The sequence below is a fragment of the Bos grunniens genome, chromosome 26 (genome assembly GCF_055505025.1).
Source record: "Bos grunniens cultivar Pamir isolate PY7600 chromosome 26, Bosgru_T2T1.0, whole genome shotgun sequence".
Classification (NCBI taxonomy): Eukaryota; Metazoa; Chordata; class Mammalia; order Artiodactyla; family Bovidae; genus Bos; species Bos grunniens.
Genome location: NC_141190.1, coordinates 32,960,915 through 32,977,510, shown reverse-complemented (window position 1 = coordinate 32,977,510; position 16,596 = coordinate 32,960,915). Strand labels below are relative to the sequence as shown.

At 38.2% G+C, this 16,596-nt stretch overlaps 1 protein-coding gene across 20 annotated transcripts in view; it reads right to left on the bottom strand.

Moving 5' to 3' along the window:
* VTI1A (vesicle transport through interaction with t-SNAREs 1A) overlaps positions 1–16,596 on the bottom strand; it is a 379,768-nt gene that overhangs the window by 148,314 nt on the left and 214,858 nt on the right. For 14 of the 20 annotated variants that reach the window (XR_015155793.1, XR_015155794.1, XM_086379045.1 and 11 more), the window contains 2 exons: positions 10,772–10,842; positions 9,635–9,696 (listed from right to left, as the gene is read on the bottom strand). Coding sequence is in view for 18 of the 20 variants with exons in the window: in XM_086379045.1 (XP_086235171.1) it covers positions 9,635–9,696; positions 10,772–10,842 (133 nt within the window). In the remaining 2 variants the exon portion in view is untranslated. Of the gene's footprint in view, positions 1–7,242; positions 7,740–8,252; positions 8,498–9,623; positions 9,697–10,771; positions 10,843–16,596 lie in introns of those variants that run through there. The other 6 variants (XM_086379058.1, XM_086379066.1, XM_086379063.1 and 3 more) reach the window with 4 other exon arrangements.

The window sequence follows — 16,596 nt, the reverse complement described above, 5'->3', positions numbered from 1 at the left end:
GTGCAATGGATAAAAACCTGCAGGGTTTCAACTGAATGACATCCAAGAACCTAGATGTCAACTTTGAAACTATTCTTGACCATTCTTCCAAAGATCATTCATTGACCAGGCCCAGATCCAGGCCGGGGGAGCATGGCCCCACGTAAATGCAATGGGGGTCCTGACCACCAGCAGCTTACAGTCTAGACCGAGACCCCTGAAGACAACTGGTTACATAGAAACTCCTCATTCTCCTCCAGGTAGGGATCTGACACAAGAACTGTCTTCTCACCCTGCCACCCCGACGCCTCCCACCGGAAACTGGTCTATCCAGACCTGTCTCAGCAGCCTGGAAAGCTATGGTTGACCTCAACTAAAGGCTAGTCTCATTTTATCCAACACTGTGGACCCTCTGATTGTGTCTCCTGCTTTGCTTTCAGGTAGGACATTTTCTCAGAGAAGGCAATGGCACCCCACTCCAGCACTCTTGCCTGGAAAATCCCACGGACAGAGGAGCCTGGTGGGCCGTAGTCCATGGTGTCGCTAAGAGTCGGACAAGACTCAGCGACTTCACTTTCACTTTTCACTTTCATGCATTGGAGAAGGAAATGGCAACCCACTCCAGTGTTCTTGCCTGGAGAATCCCAGGGACGGGGGAGCCTGGTGGGCTGCCGTCTCTGGGGTTGCACAGAGTCGGACATGACTGAGGCAACTTAGCAGCAGTAGCAGCAGCAGCAGGACATTTTCTACCTATCTGGTATCTATACAGGCATTTGTTGAAACTCCATGCTTTGGGGGTACTAAAGTGATTCCTGGCTTTGTTTTCTTTTTTTATTTGGATACCCTCTGCTATTCATTTCAGTTGGCTGCACAATATCCTGGGGAAACATATAAAATCCCTTGGGGGATGAGGGAGGGGGTAAAAAAGATCTACAAGGAAATGAAGCCATGGTCCTTAATAACTACAACATACACAAAGCGAAGTAGAGGATGTTAGCGCCTTGTTGTTTTTTAGTCGTTAAGTCGTGTCTGATTTTGTGACCCCATGCGAGAGGAAAAACTACCCTGAAGAGTCAGAGCAGAGATCATTTCTGGCTAGGAAACTGATCAGGGCTTGATGAAAATAATGGGATTTCACCTGAGATCTAGAGTATAGACAAAAGTTTAGCTGAAACATTCTGAAGATGACACCTGTTGTTAGTATCTATTATCCTTTTTAGTAAAAGCTCTGGGTTTTTCTGAGGGAACTGCTCTCAGTTTGTGTGCGCATCCCCTGCATGAGGTTCCAGGTCTAAAATATCAGATCATAGATTAATGAGATTTTACACAACCAGAGCCACCCAGAACCAGTAAGATTCCACCCTATGACTTTTCGGGGGAACAAAAATAGCTGGATTCAACAGATGTCACTGAAAGGGGTGGCAAAAGCCTTGTCTCCACAAGGAGGCGCCCTGATGAAGGACGGAACCACACACAAGGGAGCTGAGAGGAGAGATGGGAAGAGCAACACCTGACTGTAATGATCCTTTGATTGCTTGAACCCTTAGATTCCACTGTGTTTGTAGTCACTTCTGCCCTTGAACTCTTTAGTGACATGTGACAACTCAGTTCAGTTCAGTTTAGTCACTCAATTGTGTCCAACTCTTTTCAACCCCATAAACTGCAGCACGCCAGGCTTCCTTGTCATCACCAACTCCTGGAATTTACCCAAACTCATGTCCATTGAGTTGGTGATGCCATCCAACCATCTCATCCTCTGTCGTCCCCTTCTCCTCCTGCCTTCAATCTTTCCCAGCACCAGGGTCTTTTCCAATGAGTCAGTTCTTTGCATCAGGTGGCCAAAGTATTGGAGTTTCAGCTTCAGCATCAGTCCTTCCAATGAATATTCAGGACTGATCTCCTTTAAGGTTGAGTGGTTTGATCTCCTTGCAGTCCAAGAGACTCTCAAGAGTCTTCTCCAACACTACAGTTCAAAAGCATCAAAATAAAAGTTTTCTTTATGGTCCAACTCTCACATCCATACATGACTACTGGAAAAACCATAGCTTTGACTAGACAGACCTTGGTTGGCAAAGTAATACCTCTGCTTTATAACATGCTGTCTAGGTTGGTCATAGCTTTTCTTTCAAGGAGTAAGCATCTTTTAATTTCATGGCTGCAGTCACCATCTGCAGTGATTCTGGAGCCCCCCAAAATTTTGGAGCCCCTCCCCCCCAAAATTATGTCCCTCTTTTGTGTATAGGCAGTTAGATCTGGACTCCTCTCACTTGCATTCAGATCCCTGACTAATACAGGTGACAAAGGGAGAAAATGCCAGGTGGAAGTATGAAATGAAATCTAATGAAAATCTAAGGTGGGCTACGGAGATGGGAAATAGTTCATTTTAGTAGGGACAGAAGGTATATCCAGAGGGAGTAGTAGCAAATAAGACTAGAACGCATTCTCTGGAAGACCCTGGGATAAGACTGAGGAGGACACATGTCAGCAGGCAAAGGGGAAACTTCGGAGGTTTCTAAGCAGGAAAGTAAACAGCATTAGGTTTGCACTTTGGAAGATGAACTGGCCAATAATATCTAGAAGAGCATACATGGGGATGAAGAGTCAGAGACCAACCTGGAGGCTCCCCTTCCTCAACTGTCCAGTGAGAGAGAAGGATTTAAGCCTAGAATATCACATAGTCTAGGCTTAAATAAAGTGATTCTAAAGGACTCTATAAAAACAAGCTCACTAAGGACTTCACTGGTACACAGCAGATTCTGTGTCTACACAGCCCAGATTCAGTACCTTCAGTCTGTACGAAAGAGTGGGATCTAGTAAGGGTTTGTTGACTGTTGTCAAGAACCACCCAGAACGGTTGTCTGACTCTCTGTGAGGCTACTAATTCTTCATAGTAGGGTTAACAGTCCAGCACAGTCGGAAAAACAAGCTCTGGAGGCAGAGCACTTCTATAGAGCTGGACAATATTGAACAAAAGTTCCTTATTTCTTAAAATGGGAGTAATGCCTTACAGAGTTGTCATAAAGATGAAACAAGATAATGTATAGCGAGAGCCTAGAACAGTGACTGCCACCTACAAGCTATCAGCGAGCGCATAAGTAGTGGTTTTTGTTATTAAAAGATGCAGTGTGGTGTAGGCTACGGGCTCTTAAAATTCTAAGTATTCCAGACCAGTAGAGTGTGGGGTGAGAGGGGAAGGTGGAAAACTGACATATGATTGCCAAGGATTTCCTTTTCCATTTGTTGTAACAATCAACTATGTTAAGGAAACTGTTTACTACCACAATGATTTTACAGGAGAAATGGAGTCATGACACAGAGAGCAGATGAGAGTAACCATCTGGATAATGAAAACCAGTTTGTTTTAAGTCTTCCTTTCACTTCCCTGGTGGCTCAGACAGTAAAGCGTCTGTCTACAATGTGGGAGACCCGGGTTCAATTCCTGGGTCAGGAAGATCTCCTAGAGAAGGAAATGGTAACCCACTCCAGTACTCTTGGCCTGGAAAATTCCATGGACGGAGGAGCCTGGTAGGCCATGTCCATGGGGTCGCAAAGAGTCGGACACAACTGAGGGACCTCACTTTCACTTTTCACTACTAATTAGTGAAAACTGGCTCTAAGAACCTTTTGTGTAGTGCATTCAAAAGAGAGAGCTAAGTTCACATTCTCATTCTGTATGTGACTATGGATAGTCTACTTCACTAAGCGTTGTTATTCTCATCTGTAAAATGGAGATATGATGCTTCCTTCACAGGGTTTTTAAGAATGAAATATGATTTGTGTAAAGTATGGTTAGGGTCAGACATATGCCTAAAGCAGCTGGTACAGTTATCATTGATAGATGCTGTATTCAAATGTCTAACACAGGACCAAATTCTATGTTTAAAGCTACAAGAATGTTATTAAAGATATATATATATATATAAAGAAATCCAAAGCTGTTCTTTAGTTTGGTAAAAACATCACCCATGTCAGGATTGAAGGGGTCAGAGGATGAGAGCAATGAGTCAAGTGTATGGTAATAAATTTACTCACACAAAAAGTGACTAAGATTTAAAAAAATTTTTTTTCTCTTTGTAGCATTATTCTAAGCATGGAACTTAAATCTGTTAAGTCTAAAGAATCTGCAGCAATCTGAATCATTTTGTTCTGAAAGAATAAGCACTTGATTAAAAGCTGAAGAATATCTTAGAGGTTAAGATTTTGCTATACTAATTTCAGGTCAGGGCTCATGTTCATCACTACTAAAAACAGGCCAAGAAAGAAATGAAATGACATAAAGAGAGAAAAGCAAAAACCAGAAAAAGTGGAAAATATAAATGTAAGGCTTTTTCAGTGTATAAAAATTGAGAGTAAATTCTCAAGGACATTTTTTTCTCACAAGACTTAAAAACTCTAACTGTTGAATTTTCAGACATTATAATAAGGATAATTAAAATACAACAAAATGTTTCCTGGGCAAAATGGGGTGTGGGTATGAATTTTTAAAGAAGATTAAAAACATTTAGTCTTAGCATATTTCTTTAAGAATAAATTTATTTAATAAAAAACTATATTTCTATTGCTTATAGAAACTGCATTGGTGTTTCTGATATATTTACCCTTAGGAATCATTCTGACAGTACATTTAAGTTTTCCAGATGTTTTTACCTGTCATTGTACCAAAGCAACAAAACCATGTCTAAATGTAAAATGTGATAACAATGGTAGGTGACAATTATTCCCCAGATGGGCTCAGAAGTAGTTTTAACAAAAATACATATATGAAATAGTAAGGGGATTAAGTTATTCCAGTTATAAAATCAATTAAGTCACATAAGTGTAATATACAGCATGGAGAATACAGTCAATAATATAATAATTTTGTTTGGTAACAGATGGTAACTATATTTGTGGTAATCATTTTGTAATGTACAAAATACTGAATCACTATGTAGTACACCTTTAACTAATATAATAAATCAATTATATTGCAATTAAAAATGTATAATGATAACTATCTCAACTGCATTTAATCCCACCTGCTTTGTTTAAATAGATTAGTTACAAGATACCTTTCAATACCTACATACTCAAGAAAGTTACTACATACATGATGGAAGGATAAATAGAATTCACTTTTTCAAGGAAACATTCTGATGTTGTATATATGTGTGTGTAAATACTAGTGGCAAAGATTGGTAGTGTGCAAGAGAGAAAATTATTTGATATTAAGATATCATACATAAAAAGGTACTTTACAAAATGTTAGATATGTCATTTCCTTTTATAAGCCTTTTGCCAGCATATGTGCTTAGTGGCTCAGTCATGTTCGACTCTTTGCAACCCCAGGTATATGCAGTCAATGCGCCAACATAAACTTAAAACATATCTTCCTAACTCAAATTACAACTCTTAAACATTTCTAATGAATCCTGTAGATACTTTTAGAAATAAACATACAATTACTGATAAATTATTCACTATTCAGAGGCAAAAAAAATAGAATCATGATGTGCTTTGTTTTCTGGCTGAAAATCTTGAAAATGTCTATTTTCATTTTCACTGGCTGCTGGTACTATTTGATCTAATAAGACCTTCCAGTCAAATATCTAGGAAAACATATATAACAAACATGCACACACATGCAAATATATGGAGAACATTTAAGCCTCTCAGTGTTCCTTGACGCACTTTCAGACAGCCAATTATGATAGTCTAATTTTGTGGAAGTCAACGAAAAATTCACTTTTTTTTGACCCCCGTCACTGCATGAATGGTCATTTGTTTCATGGCCATTTTCATTATTATCTGAACACCACGTTATTTAAAGCTCTGTCTACGGAGTCAGGAAATGAACAGTTTGTCCCCAGGTAGCTCTTCATCTCATGTCAAGACAGAAGAAAAATTACTTTTCAGGAAATCAGTTATATCTGCATTTTGATATCAAGTTTTACTAATACAATTTTGAGTGGACCATTTTTTCCCTTTTGCTTTCTTTCTTTTGGTGATATAGCATAGTTACATGAAGAATATTTATTATTTAGGTTGAATCAGTTGCTTTTCCACTTCTCAGTGTTTTCTACATACTTAAGTTTCTTTCAAAATCTATGTTATGATTCCATGAGTCAACTTCTGTTTATTTTTTCAAACTTATTGTGGTATAGCTATTTAAAACATATTTTCTATTGGTTATTTGTTTTCCTTGCACTTTCTTTAATAACCAGTAAGAATTAATTAAGTTACAGAATCTTCCATAGCTTCCTTGAGAATCAGTCAATTTTATGAATTCTTACATCTCTTTATATGCACATATTCTCTACTTAACTGAAGTACTCTGAAGGCAAGGATCAAACTGGTTTCATTTGAGGAGCCCCAAGTCCTTGTATTCAGGCATGAAATATTTAGTGAAGAAGTAAATAAAGAGAAAAAAAGAAAGGAAGAGGGAAGGAAGGGAAGGTATGAGAGAGGGAGGAGATGTATTTTTTTTAAACCTCATTTGAAGTTAATAAAAGATTAAATGGTAGTCACTGCCACTTACTCATTTTTATTTCCCTATCTACCTTTGATCACTCTTACAGAAAATGAGGTGGATTTATATACAAACTTTGGCATTGATTAAACAGTGGTTTCACCTGTCCTCACAATAGACTAATCAATATTAGCAAAGTGACTCAAATGAGGAACCATGATATGCCATTTCTGTTCATCTGACAAAAAACAAACTTAAAAAAAATTTAAAAACAATCAGCAATCTTTCTTTTAGATAAAAAACTCCTTGGTTTGGTATTTTTGTTGTTCAGTTGCTCAGTCTGTCCGACTCTTCACAACCCCATGGACTGCGGCACGCCAGGCTTCCCTGTCCCTTCAGGATCTCCCAGAGTCTGCTCAGACTTTTGAGCATTGAGTTGGCGGTCTGGTATACTGTAGAATGTTATATGCAGGTAAACCCCTGCCCTGGACAATGACCTTCATTTCTGGTATACATTTATACATAAGATGAGCACATTGTTCAATATTGTAACTCTTCTTAAATCAGAAGCAACTGTGGACACACAATGCAGCTGTGTAGTTTTGGTAAGAGACTGTGACTTCTCTTTCTGAAATAAGACCTCACCAGGGCTGGGAAATGCCATTTGAATAGGAGGGATACAGCAGAAAAGCAAAATCAGAGAAGTCAACAGAAGATTTCCTATTAGAAACATATATCCTCGTCCCACTTCTCTAGAGACTGCTTTTCCAGGGAAATAATAAAAAACAATGAAGAAGTTGGTAAATATTTTTCCCTTTCCCAAGTCCAAAATATATAAATTGTATATCAAGGGGGAGAGTAATTAGAAACTAAACCAAAACTAGCATCTGCATTTAGTTCCTGAGGACTCAGTTTGTGTGTGCGTGCTCAGTTGCTCAGTCCTGTCCGATTCTTTGCAACCCCATGGACTGTGGCCCATCAAGCTCCTCTGTCCATGGGATTTTCCAGGCAAGAATACTGGAGCTGGTTGCCATTTCCTACTCCAGGGGATCGTCCTGACCCATGGTTCGAACACATGTCTCCTACGTCTCCTGCACTGGCAGGCAGGTTCTTTACTATTGAGCCAACTGGGAAGCTCCAGTTAGGTTACAGCATTGACTAAAAGCAACTGCATGCCTTGGCTGATAACAGGATCCCAGGTGTGCTTGGTGAAAACCACAGTCACCAATGTGCACAGGTGGACTTTAGAGTTTCCTTGGCTCAGACATAGCAAGGTGATGTCCATCTGGGGATTTTTATTTCTGTTCACACTCTAGACAGAGTCCAAAAGGAGATGAGTCAGTGATTGACTGAGTTTGTGTACAAAGAGAACCCCAAGTAGATTTCAGCAGAGTAATTTTCTTCTGTGGGCTTATGAAGTAACCCTGTTAGTATGATTTTTCTAAAGAAAGCCCAGTCAAAGGTTACAGAAGTTGTTTGTGCTTCACCCTCTCTAAATGACTTGCAAATTTATTCAAACATAATATGAGGAGATGCTTTATTTGTTGAAATAACTGTCTGCAGTGTCCTGCACAAAAGGGTGAGGTACATCAAGCAGAAACGTGGATAGAAATACATTGGTTTAGAAACCCATAAATCCTGATTTGAATCTGCCAACCTGAAAGCTATGTAGAGCCCGGATAAACTAGTTTTCCTAAATGCTACATCTGATTAAGCCATACCATTAAATGACAGCTGAACTTTAACATTAATATGATATTATTTAAATAACCACATGATTTTTTTTTTTACACTAAAAATGATGAATGATTTCTGGACAGCTCAATTGACATAAAGCGGGAGGACTCTTTAATGAGATTTGACAAAATGGAGACATATGCAGAATATTCGTTACAGCTCACATCGCAGGGGCCCTCCCAGGGAAGCAATAGAGAATTTTTCCCTTTTTTATTGTTTATAGGCATTGAAGCATTCCTTTCAATCACCACTTCTCTGTGGATTTTGCATTTTTCCAGGTCGTTTACGTATCACCTTCAATCAGAGAATTTGGTGGTTTATGGTGAATTGAGACTGTGGGTGGAGGAAAAGGACAGGTGTGTGGAGTTGTGTTAATGTGGGTTAGAAGTGCCCCAGGAACTTACCTTGCTCCTGATCAGCCTGACAGAGAAATTACATTGACCACACTGGCCAATAGAAGACTAAGCGGACATATCTTTGGTTGATTCTTATGCAATTAATCTCACACTCAGCAAACATACTTTTAGCAGTATGCTTGGACACAACATATTATCTATGGACATGTGATTAGAGAAAACCTTACTTAAATTCAAATAGCTGCCACTAAAGCATCAGTGATAAACAAGATTCTCTTCTTTAAAATTCCAAGTCAGCTATTCCAAGGTGATTCTCAACATTCTGCATTTACATTTTTATCCACAGTTCCAAACTGAAGATTATGCTAGAAGATACTCTTATTTGGTAGATTTTGAATGTAATAATTTCATGCTGAATACACCTAAATCAAAAGTGACTCCAATTTTCAGAACAATGAAAACATTTCTCACTCCTTTCCAGAAATATAGAATCTAGACTGTTACCCACATTCATTCATTCATTTTCACATACTCTCCCAAGTATCTTCTATCAGTCAAGGGCTCGTTACACATATAAAACATAAACATTTGTTTGCTTGCACATGAGTAAATTCAGATTATTCTGATATTCTTCAGGCTTCAAAAATCATTTTCAAGTACACATAAAATAGCAATGTTTCCCCAAACAGGGTTGCTTTAAAAAGAAATCTAAATAAGGCAACAGAGGGCAAAGCTAATACTAAATATGCTCCTGAAACCAAAGGCTATCATTCCATTAACAGCAAGAAGGCTATCAAAATAGAAAATAAAATCAGTCTGTTGCTGCCATGGCGTCTTCCTCAGGCTATGAGAAAATACTTCATGTCCAACCCTAATTTTTTCCATAGCTTGAGGTAATCCCCCGAGCTCAAATCTTCTAATCCCAGTTACTCAGAGTATGTGTGTCCCTGTCTAAACAAGAGTTAATACCAGTGCTCTGTCATTTCAAAAGGGTCTTGACACAGGTACTAAGAGCAGAAGCTTGCATGTCTGGAAAATGCCTGGTTGCAACGAGATGAAAAATACACTGTAAAAAAAGGAAGAGAGAGAAAGGAAGACCCTACCTGACTCTTACCTTCGCAACATCCCTGTCAGAACCCTGGAGCTCTTCCCCAAGTTAGCATCTGTTTCCCGAAGCTAGGAGGAGAAAAGCAGCATTAACACAGAATAAAATGAAACTTAAGGCAATTAGATTATTTTTAAAGTGCACTAGCAGGCAATGGTTTTCTTTCATGATGGAAAATCCAATTCATTAAAAAAAGGTTACATACTGTAAAATACATTTTTGATGCCTACACAATCTCAAAAAATTCTTGGATTTAGAAAATTACATGTAATAGATAATCCCAGGAGATTTAAACTGGATACTTGAACTGGATATAAAAGCAAATGTCTCACAGGCTGACAAAGTTTAATAGATATCTGGTCATAAATCAATATCTCTACCTTAAGAATGCACACAGTCCTAGGGAATAAAAACTGAAACAAAACGAGCTGAGGGAAGATGAGATTCATATGTTTACTTTCACTCTGAAAGACTTGCTGACATACTCCAAAATCTCCATCGATGATCTTCTTAGCCATGTGCATGTGTGCTTAGACGCTCAGTCGTGTCCAACTCTTTGTGACTCTTTGGACTGTAGCCCTAGTCAGGCTCCTCTGCCCATGGAATTTTTCAGGCAAGAATACTGGAATGAGTTGCCATTTTCTCCCTCCAGGGGATCTTACCCACCTAGGAATTAAACCGGAGTCTCCTGTGTCTTCTGCATTGCAGGAGGATTCTTTACTAGCTGAGCCATCAGGGAAGCCTCTTCTTAGCTACAGCACTAAATAAAATATCTACCTGGGGGAATTCTGCTATGGAGGCATACAGTCAGCTTAATCTTTCTGCATCACACACTTCCCCACCCCCTACCCCAGGCTCTACACCCTCCTTCACCGTCGCCATTTTCTACACGCGCTTGAAAGTGAAAGTGGCTCAGTGGTATCTGACTCTTTGCAACTCCATGGACCGAAGCCTGCTAAGCTCCTCTGTCCATGGAATTCTCCAGGCAAGAATACTGGAGTGGGCTGCCAGTCCCTTCTCCAGGGGATCTTTCATCAATGTAATTGCTATAGTCTATGCATCTGCCCAAGACCTTTTACATATTTTTTTGGCTTATGTTTTTTTCTTTTACTGAATGTGTGAAAAGATTATCCCATTTCTACTTACCCTTTCACGTGCTCTCTGTATCTTTTCTCTGTCGTGACTGAGGTTTTCCAACATCTCCTGGCCAATTTGTTCTATGGACAAGAAAATCTGAGTTAGGAAAGATGACTTTGGCTATAAATGAAAAAAACCTTCTGAAGTACCAAAAGGATAACAGGTGAAGAATTTATTGAATGCTCAGGATTAGTTATATAAAAAAACCAATGACAAAAACCTACTGTACAGCTCAGGGAACCCTACTCAGTGCTCTGTGGTGACCCAAATGGGAAGGAAATCCAAAAAAGAGAGGGGGGATATATATATATATATATATATATATATATATATATATATCTGATTCACTTTGCTGTACAGTAGAAACTAACATAACATTGTTAAGCAACTCCAATAAAAATTAAACACACACACAAAATAAAGCTCAGTGAGCGGTTTCTGTAAAAACAAACAAAAAACAATGAACTATTATGACTCCGACATCCTCCTAAAAACTAGGTCTTCCATAATCCACTTGAACTGCAATTTTATTCATCGGGAAAAAAAAAATCTCTCCTTTTTTTTTTTCAGAAAATTGTTGTTAAGAGTCAAATGAGATAATCAAAAATCTTTTGAAATTTATAGTGTACCACACAAATGTATGTAATTGTATAGTACATGAAAATCAATGCACTCAATACACTCCGTGCTGGGTATAGACGCCGGGATGTGACCAGTAACCAAGATCAAGCCCTTCAACTCATGAATTCCTGTGCTAACAGTGATGGTTTAGCAGTTAAAGGACAAATGTCACATTAGAGTTCATATTTCACGGCACATCAAAAAAAGGACTGCATATTCCTTTCATGATAGAAAGCTCAAATAATAAGAACTGCTTAAATACAATAACCTCAATTATATTTTTGACACCTATACAAAACTGAAAATTCTTCACAGGTTACTAAATTTCTAGTATATCTCCTCTCAGATTGATAATAGCTTTTTATTACTGATGCCACACAATGTGTCCTTAAGGTAAAATTGGATATATGGCCCCAGTGGAGACACCATAAAAGTGGAAGATGACACCAAAAATGGAGAAGTAGGAAACAACTATGAGTTGCATTTTTCTTTTTTGCAAAATGACTATAATATTCAATTTTGTCATACTATTTTGTATTATTATTACATTGAATTTCTTTAATCAACATAATATAACAATTTTAATATACTTTTAACTTAAAAATCTCTAGTATCTATGAACACCATCAATACTATAATTAGCTCAGCAAAATACTATTTATATAATATTCTCTCGTTCAAGAGGATGGTATTAGGACTTCCCTGGCAATCCAGTGGTAAAGAATCTGCACTGCCATTGTTTGGTTCCTGGTGGGGGAACCAAGACCCTGCATTCTGTGTGGTGTGGCCAAAAACAAAGCGGGGGGGGGGGGGGATTTATGGTATATAATCTCAAACAAATATGAAATAATTTATTACTTGTGTGTCTCATCATTAGGATAATGTTTCCAGCAAAAATTCACGGGAAGGAATAAAGCAATGTGAGGATAAAATGAAAAATGGAATACATGAAAGGTTTTGGGGTTTATTCCTGCTCTCAAAGCATATCCTTTGTGGCACTGGAGAAGGCAGCACTGGAATGCAGGTGACAGATCCATGTTTCTATCAGGTTCACTGCAGGAAAAACTCTTCTGAATGGATCTACAGTCTGCTACTGAAGGAATCAATGGAACAAGAGGTGAAGAACTCCAGTCTCTTGAGATGTTCAAGTCATTCCCTCAATCTCTTTGCTTTCTGGGAAATATGTCACTATCCAAAGTACTAACCCCATCTGACAAAAGATGAGATATTGGCAAAAGTGCATATGTTCTGGTCTTAACAGGCAAATACTATGCATTTGTTAGAAACAGAATTCTTTACTTTCTTCTAAACCAGTCAATCCTAAAGGAAATCAACCATGAATATTCATTGGAAGGACTGATGCTGAAGCTGAATCTCCAGTACTCTGGCAATACAATGGAAAAGGCCCTGATGTTGGGAAAGATTGAAGGCAAAAGGAGAAGGAGGTGGCAGAGAATAAGATGGTTAGATGGTATCACTGACTCAGTGGACATGAATCTGAGCAAACTCCAGGAGATAGTGAAGGACAGGGGAGTCTGGTGTGCTGCAGTTCATGGGGTGGCAAAGAGTCAGACACGACTTGGTGTCTGAACAGCAACAACCTTCCATTTGAATGATCCACTAAAGAAAATTCTAGGCCAAATATATTAGAAATGCTGACACTTGTACAATGAAAAAAAAAAGTTCAAGCAAAGTAAGTTATGCATACTTATCTGTTCTGCTACCTCAATCAAAATAAAACAACAAATTAAGAGGGAATTATTTTAAAAATAGACTCTGCTTGCACAAAATAGACATTGAGGGATTACTTCACTAAAAAAAATAACATTGTTAGATTTACTTTTCTTGAATAACTTAAAAAAAAGCACTCACATAAAATATCAATAAGAAATACAAGAAAGACTATAAATCAATGCAGATGTGACATACTGAGTCTAGAGCTTTCAGATCTTTAAACTTTTGCAGTACAGTACCTTTAGAATGGGAACTGCCATATTGCCATTATTGAAATAATTTCAGAAATCATAAATTTTATGAGTACTGTACTTATTGACTGTGAGGATGTTCTGGAGATTAAGAAACAATGGGAAGCATAAAAGAAAATAAAAACTGATGCTATCAATACATGCTGGAACTCTGCATGTCAGTATGAACATGATGAATGAATTCCTGGAGAGAAAAGTTTCTTCCTGAACTTCTTCTGTCCTTTTCACAAGGGGGTTGGAAATCACTGTGGGAGTATAGCATTCAAACTTATAAAGTGAGCTTTTGTTTTCAAAATTACCCAGAATGAATCATCATATCCTTGATCTATGGCCTTTTTTACTGGGTCACAAACTACAAAATAGGTTTTGGCTAACATTTCCTCTCTGTTTCAATATATTTTACAGGGGATGGGGGATAATATCATAGTTATTCAACACTCTGTTGCCCCATAAAGGAATGGAGAAGAACCAGAGAACTATAAATCTGGCAAAATATTTCCTGAAGGACTGGACTGGCATCACAAAAGGCAAGACTTATTTTGAGGAGCTTGTACCACTGAATCACTTCCCTTCATTCATAAAATAATAATGTCACCTGAACAATCATGACATGTGAGTGAACTTAATTTTTAAAATGTATTGAATTTGTATTTTGGAGATGAAATATTTTCAGAAGGCAGGACTGACGGAAGTTCACATCACGTTATAATATAAACATGGAATATATATAATTACAGTATTCAATATAATTCACCAAAAATGTTCTATTTGATAAATACAAAATATTAAAAAAAGATGTTAGCCATTATGCTATAAAGTATATAAAGCATAAAATAATCATTCCTTTCTATACTTATATATAACTTTCTTTTTACAAACTTTATTAAGGATATGGTTTCCAACAAAGCTTCCCTCATAGCTCAGTTGGTAAAGAATTCGCCTGCAATGCAGGAGACCCCAGTTCGACCCCTGGGTCGGGAAGATCCCCTGGAGAAGGGATAGGCTACCCACTTCAGTATTCTTGGGCTTTCCCTGTGGCTCGGCTGGTAAAGAATCAGCCTGCAACGCAGGAGACTTGGGTTTGAGCCCTGGGTTGGGAAGATCCCCTGGAGAAGGGAAAGGCTGCCCACTCCAGTAATCTGACCTGGAAAATTCCATGGACCGTATAGTCCATGGGGTCGCAAAGAGTCGGACATGACTGAGTGACTTTCACTTTCACTTTTACTTTCCAAAAAAGTATTTAAAATTTGAAGACAGCCAGTTAAGTCTTCTTGGACTTAACTGGACATCAGAAGGTAAAATGATTTTCTGGCACTCAGAAACTTCATTAGTAATTTTAGTAACAGGTAAAAGGCATTCACAACTATCCAGCTGCTCTTTGTATATGGGGACTTCTGTGGAGTGTGGAGTGAATAGAAAGACTTAAAAGAGCTATATATAAAAAAAAATTTTTTTTTTAATGTGGACCATTTAAAAGTCTTTATTGAGTTTGTTACAACATTGCTTCTGTTTATGTTTGGTTTTTTGGCCATGAGGCATGTGGGATATTAGCTCTGTGACCAGGGGTCGAACCGGCACCCTCTGCACTGGAACCAAAGAAGGCCCTAAAAGAGCTATTTTTGAAGCATGTGCTTTCTTATGTATATTGCAGAATGCCAACCTGACAGATGCAAAACACAAAGTAATATTTTCCTAACAATTTGGAGTACTGAATTTTGGACATGGCTCAATAAATTCTAGCTACTGAGTTTAATAAAAGCAAAAACGTATTGCTTTGGGAGAGCAAAGTAGCCGACATACAGCTTTCTCGGGAGGGAGCTGCTCACAGAGTGACTGGATGAACCATCCTTTGGCATTCAGCATATCTGCCTGGACACTGACTCTGGCATCATGCCCTGAATGGGTTATCCTCAGTATCGATGTTACTCAGACATGAAGAGTTTCTTGAATTCTTGATCCCTGGATAGGTGGGGATGTGGAAAAGGCACGTCTTTTACCATCTTTCATTATTTCACAGTTCAAGGCATATAAAGAACTGCTTCCAATTCAGAAGTAGAAAGATAACAAATATTCATTCTCAGAGAAATAAGAAAAATCCAGACAAAATAATTATCGTTCTTTCTGGGAGATACCTGGTATATATGAGGAAGTTGTGATGAATTCTAGAGAGAAAGAAGCATCTCATTTGTGAGCAAAGGGTTGTGGCAACGTTCACACCTACAGTGAGTACCTGGTCTGAGTTCAGGCCTCCCTCTGGGAGGCTTTTCAGTAAAGGGAAATCAGTCAAACGTCCTGTGAAAAATGTAGGCTTGCAGAACAAAATGGGATCTGGAAGAGTTCTAAACACAAAAGCAAATTGCTTGGTTTGATAATTCTCGCCCAATCTCCAAATCTTGCCATGAAAGAGGCAGTGGAGAAGGGGCTGGTTAGCAAAGTGAAACCTCTTATTCCCACATATTCTTGCGGTGCTTGCCCTCTGAGAGTCAAGTCCAAACCTGCTGGAAAGCATTAAGAAGAAGGAGGACTGAGTTTTCATCAGAAACAAACAAGAGGACAGTGGAACAATATCCCCAAGAGCTAGGGGGATACAAAGTCATCCTGGCACTCCGTATCTAGTGAAAAGTATCTGAAACATAAAAGTAAAATAATGATAGTTTTACACATTGAAAAATGAGAGTATTATCGAGCAAAATTTAGTTACAAGAAATGTAAAGGAAATTCTTCAGGCTGAAGGGAGATGATATTAGATGGAAATTTGCGTCCACAAAATTTAGACACATGTAAAGCAAAATAATAACAACATATACAGAAGTAAAATATAAGAAAACCACAGCACAAAAGATGGAGAGGAAGTAAATAGAAGTATATGGTTGACAGTCTTTTAAATTTTATGAGAAGTAGTAGAATATTTATTCAAGGTAGACTGTGATAAGTCAGGGATGAAAATTGTAATTCTAGAGCTTCTCTGTCCAATATGGTACTTGCTGGCCACATAGGGCTTTTTAAATTAATTAAACTTATATAAAATTTAAAATTCAGTTTGTTGGTAGAACCAGTCACATTTCAAAGGCTCACTAACCACAAGTGGCTAATGTCACTGTTTTACAGAATACAGAAATAACATCTTGGAAGGATCTCCAAATTCCCCTGTCTTTACGATCCACTCGAAAGAAATACAGACATACTTACCTGTAGTTTGATTTAGGTAAAACACTTCCCTTCTCTAGG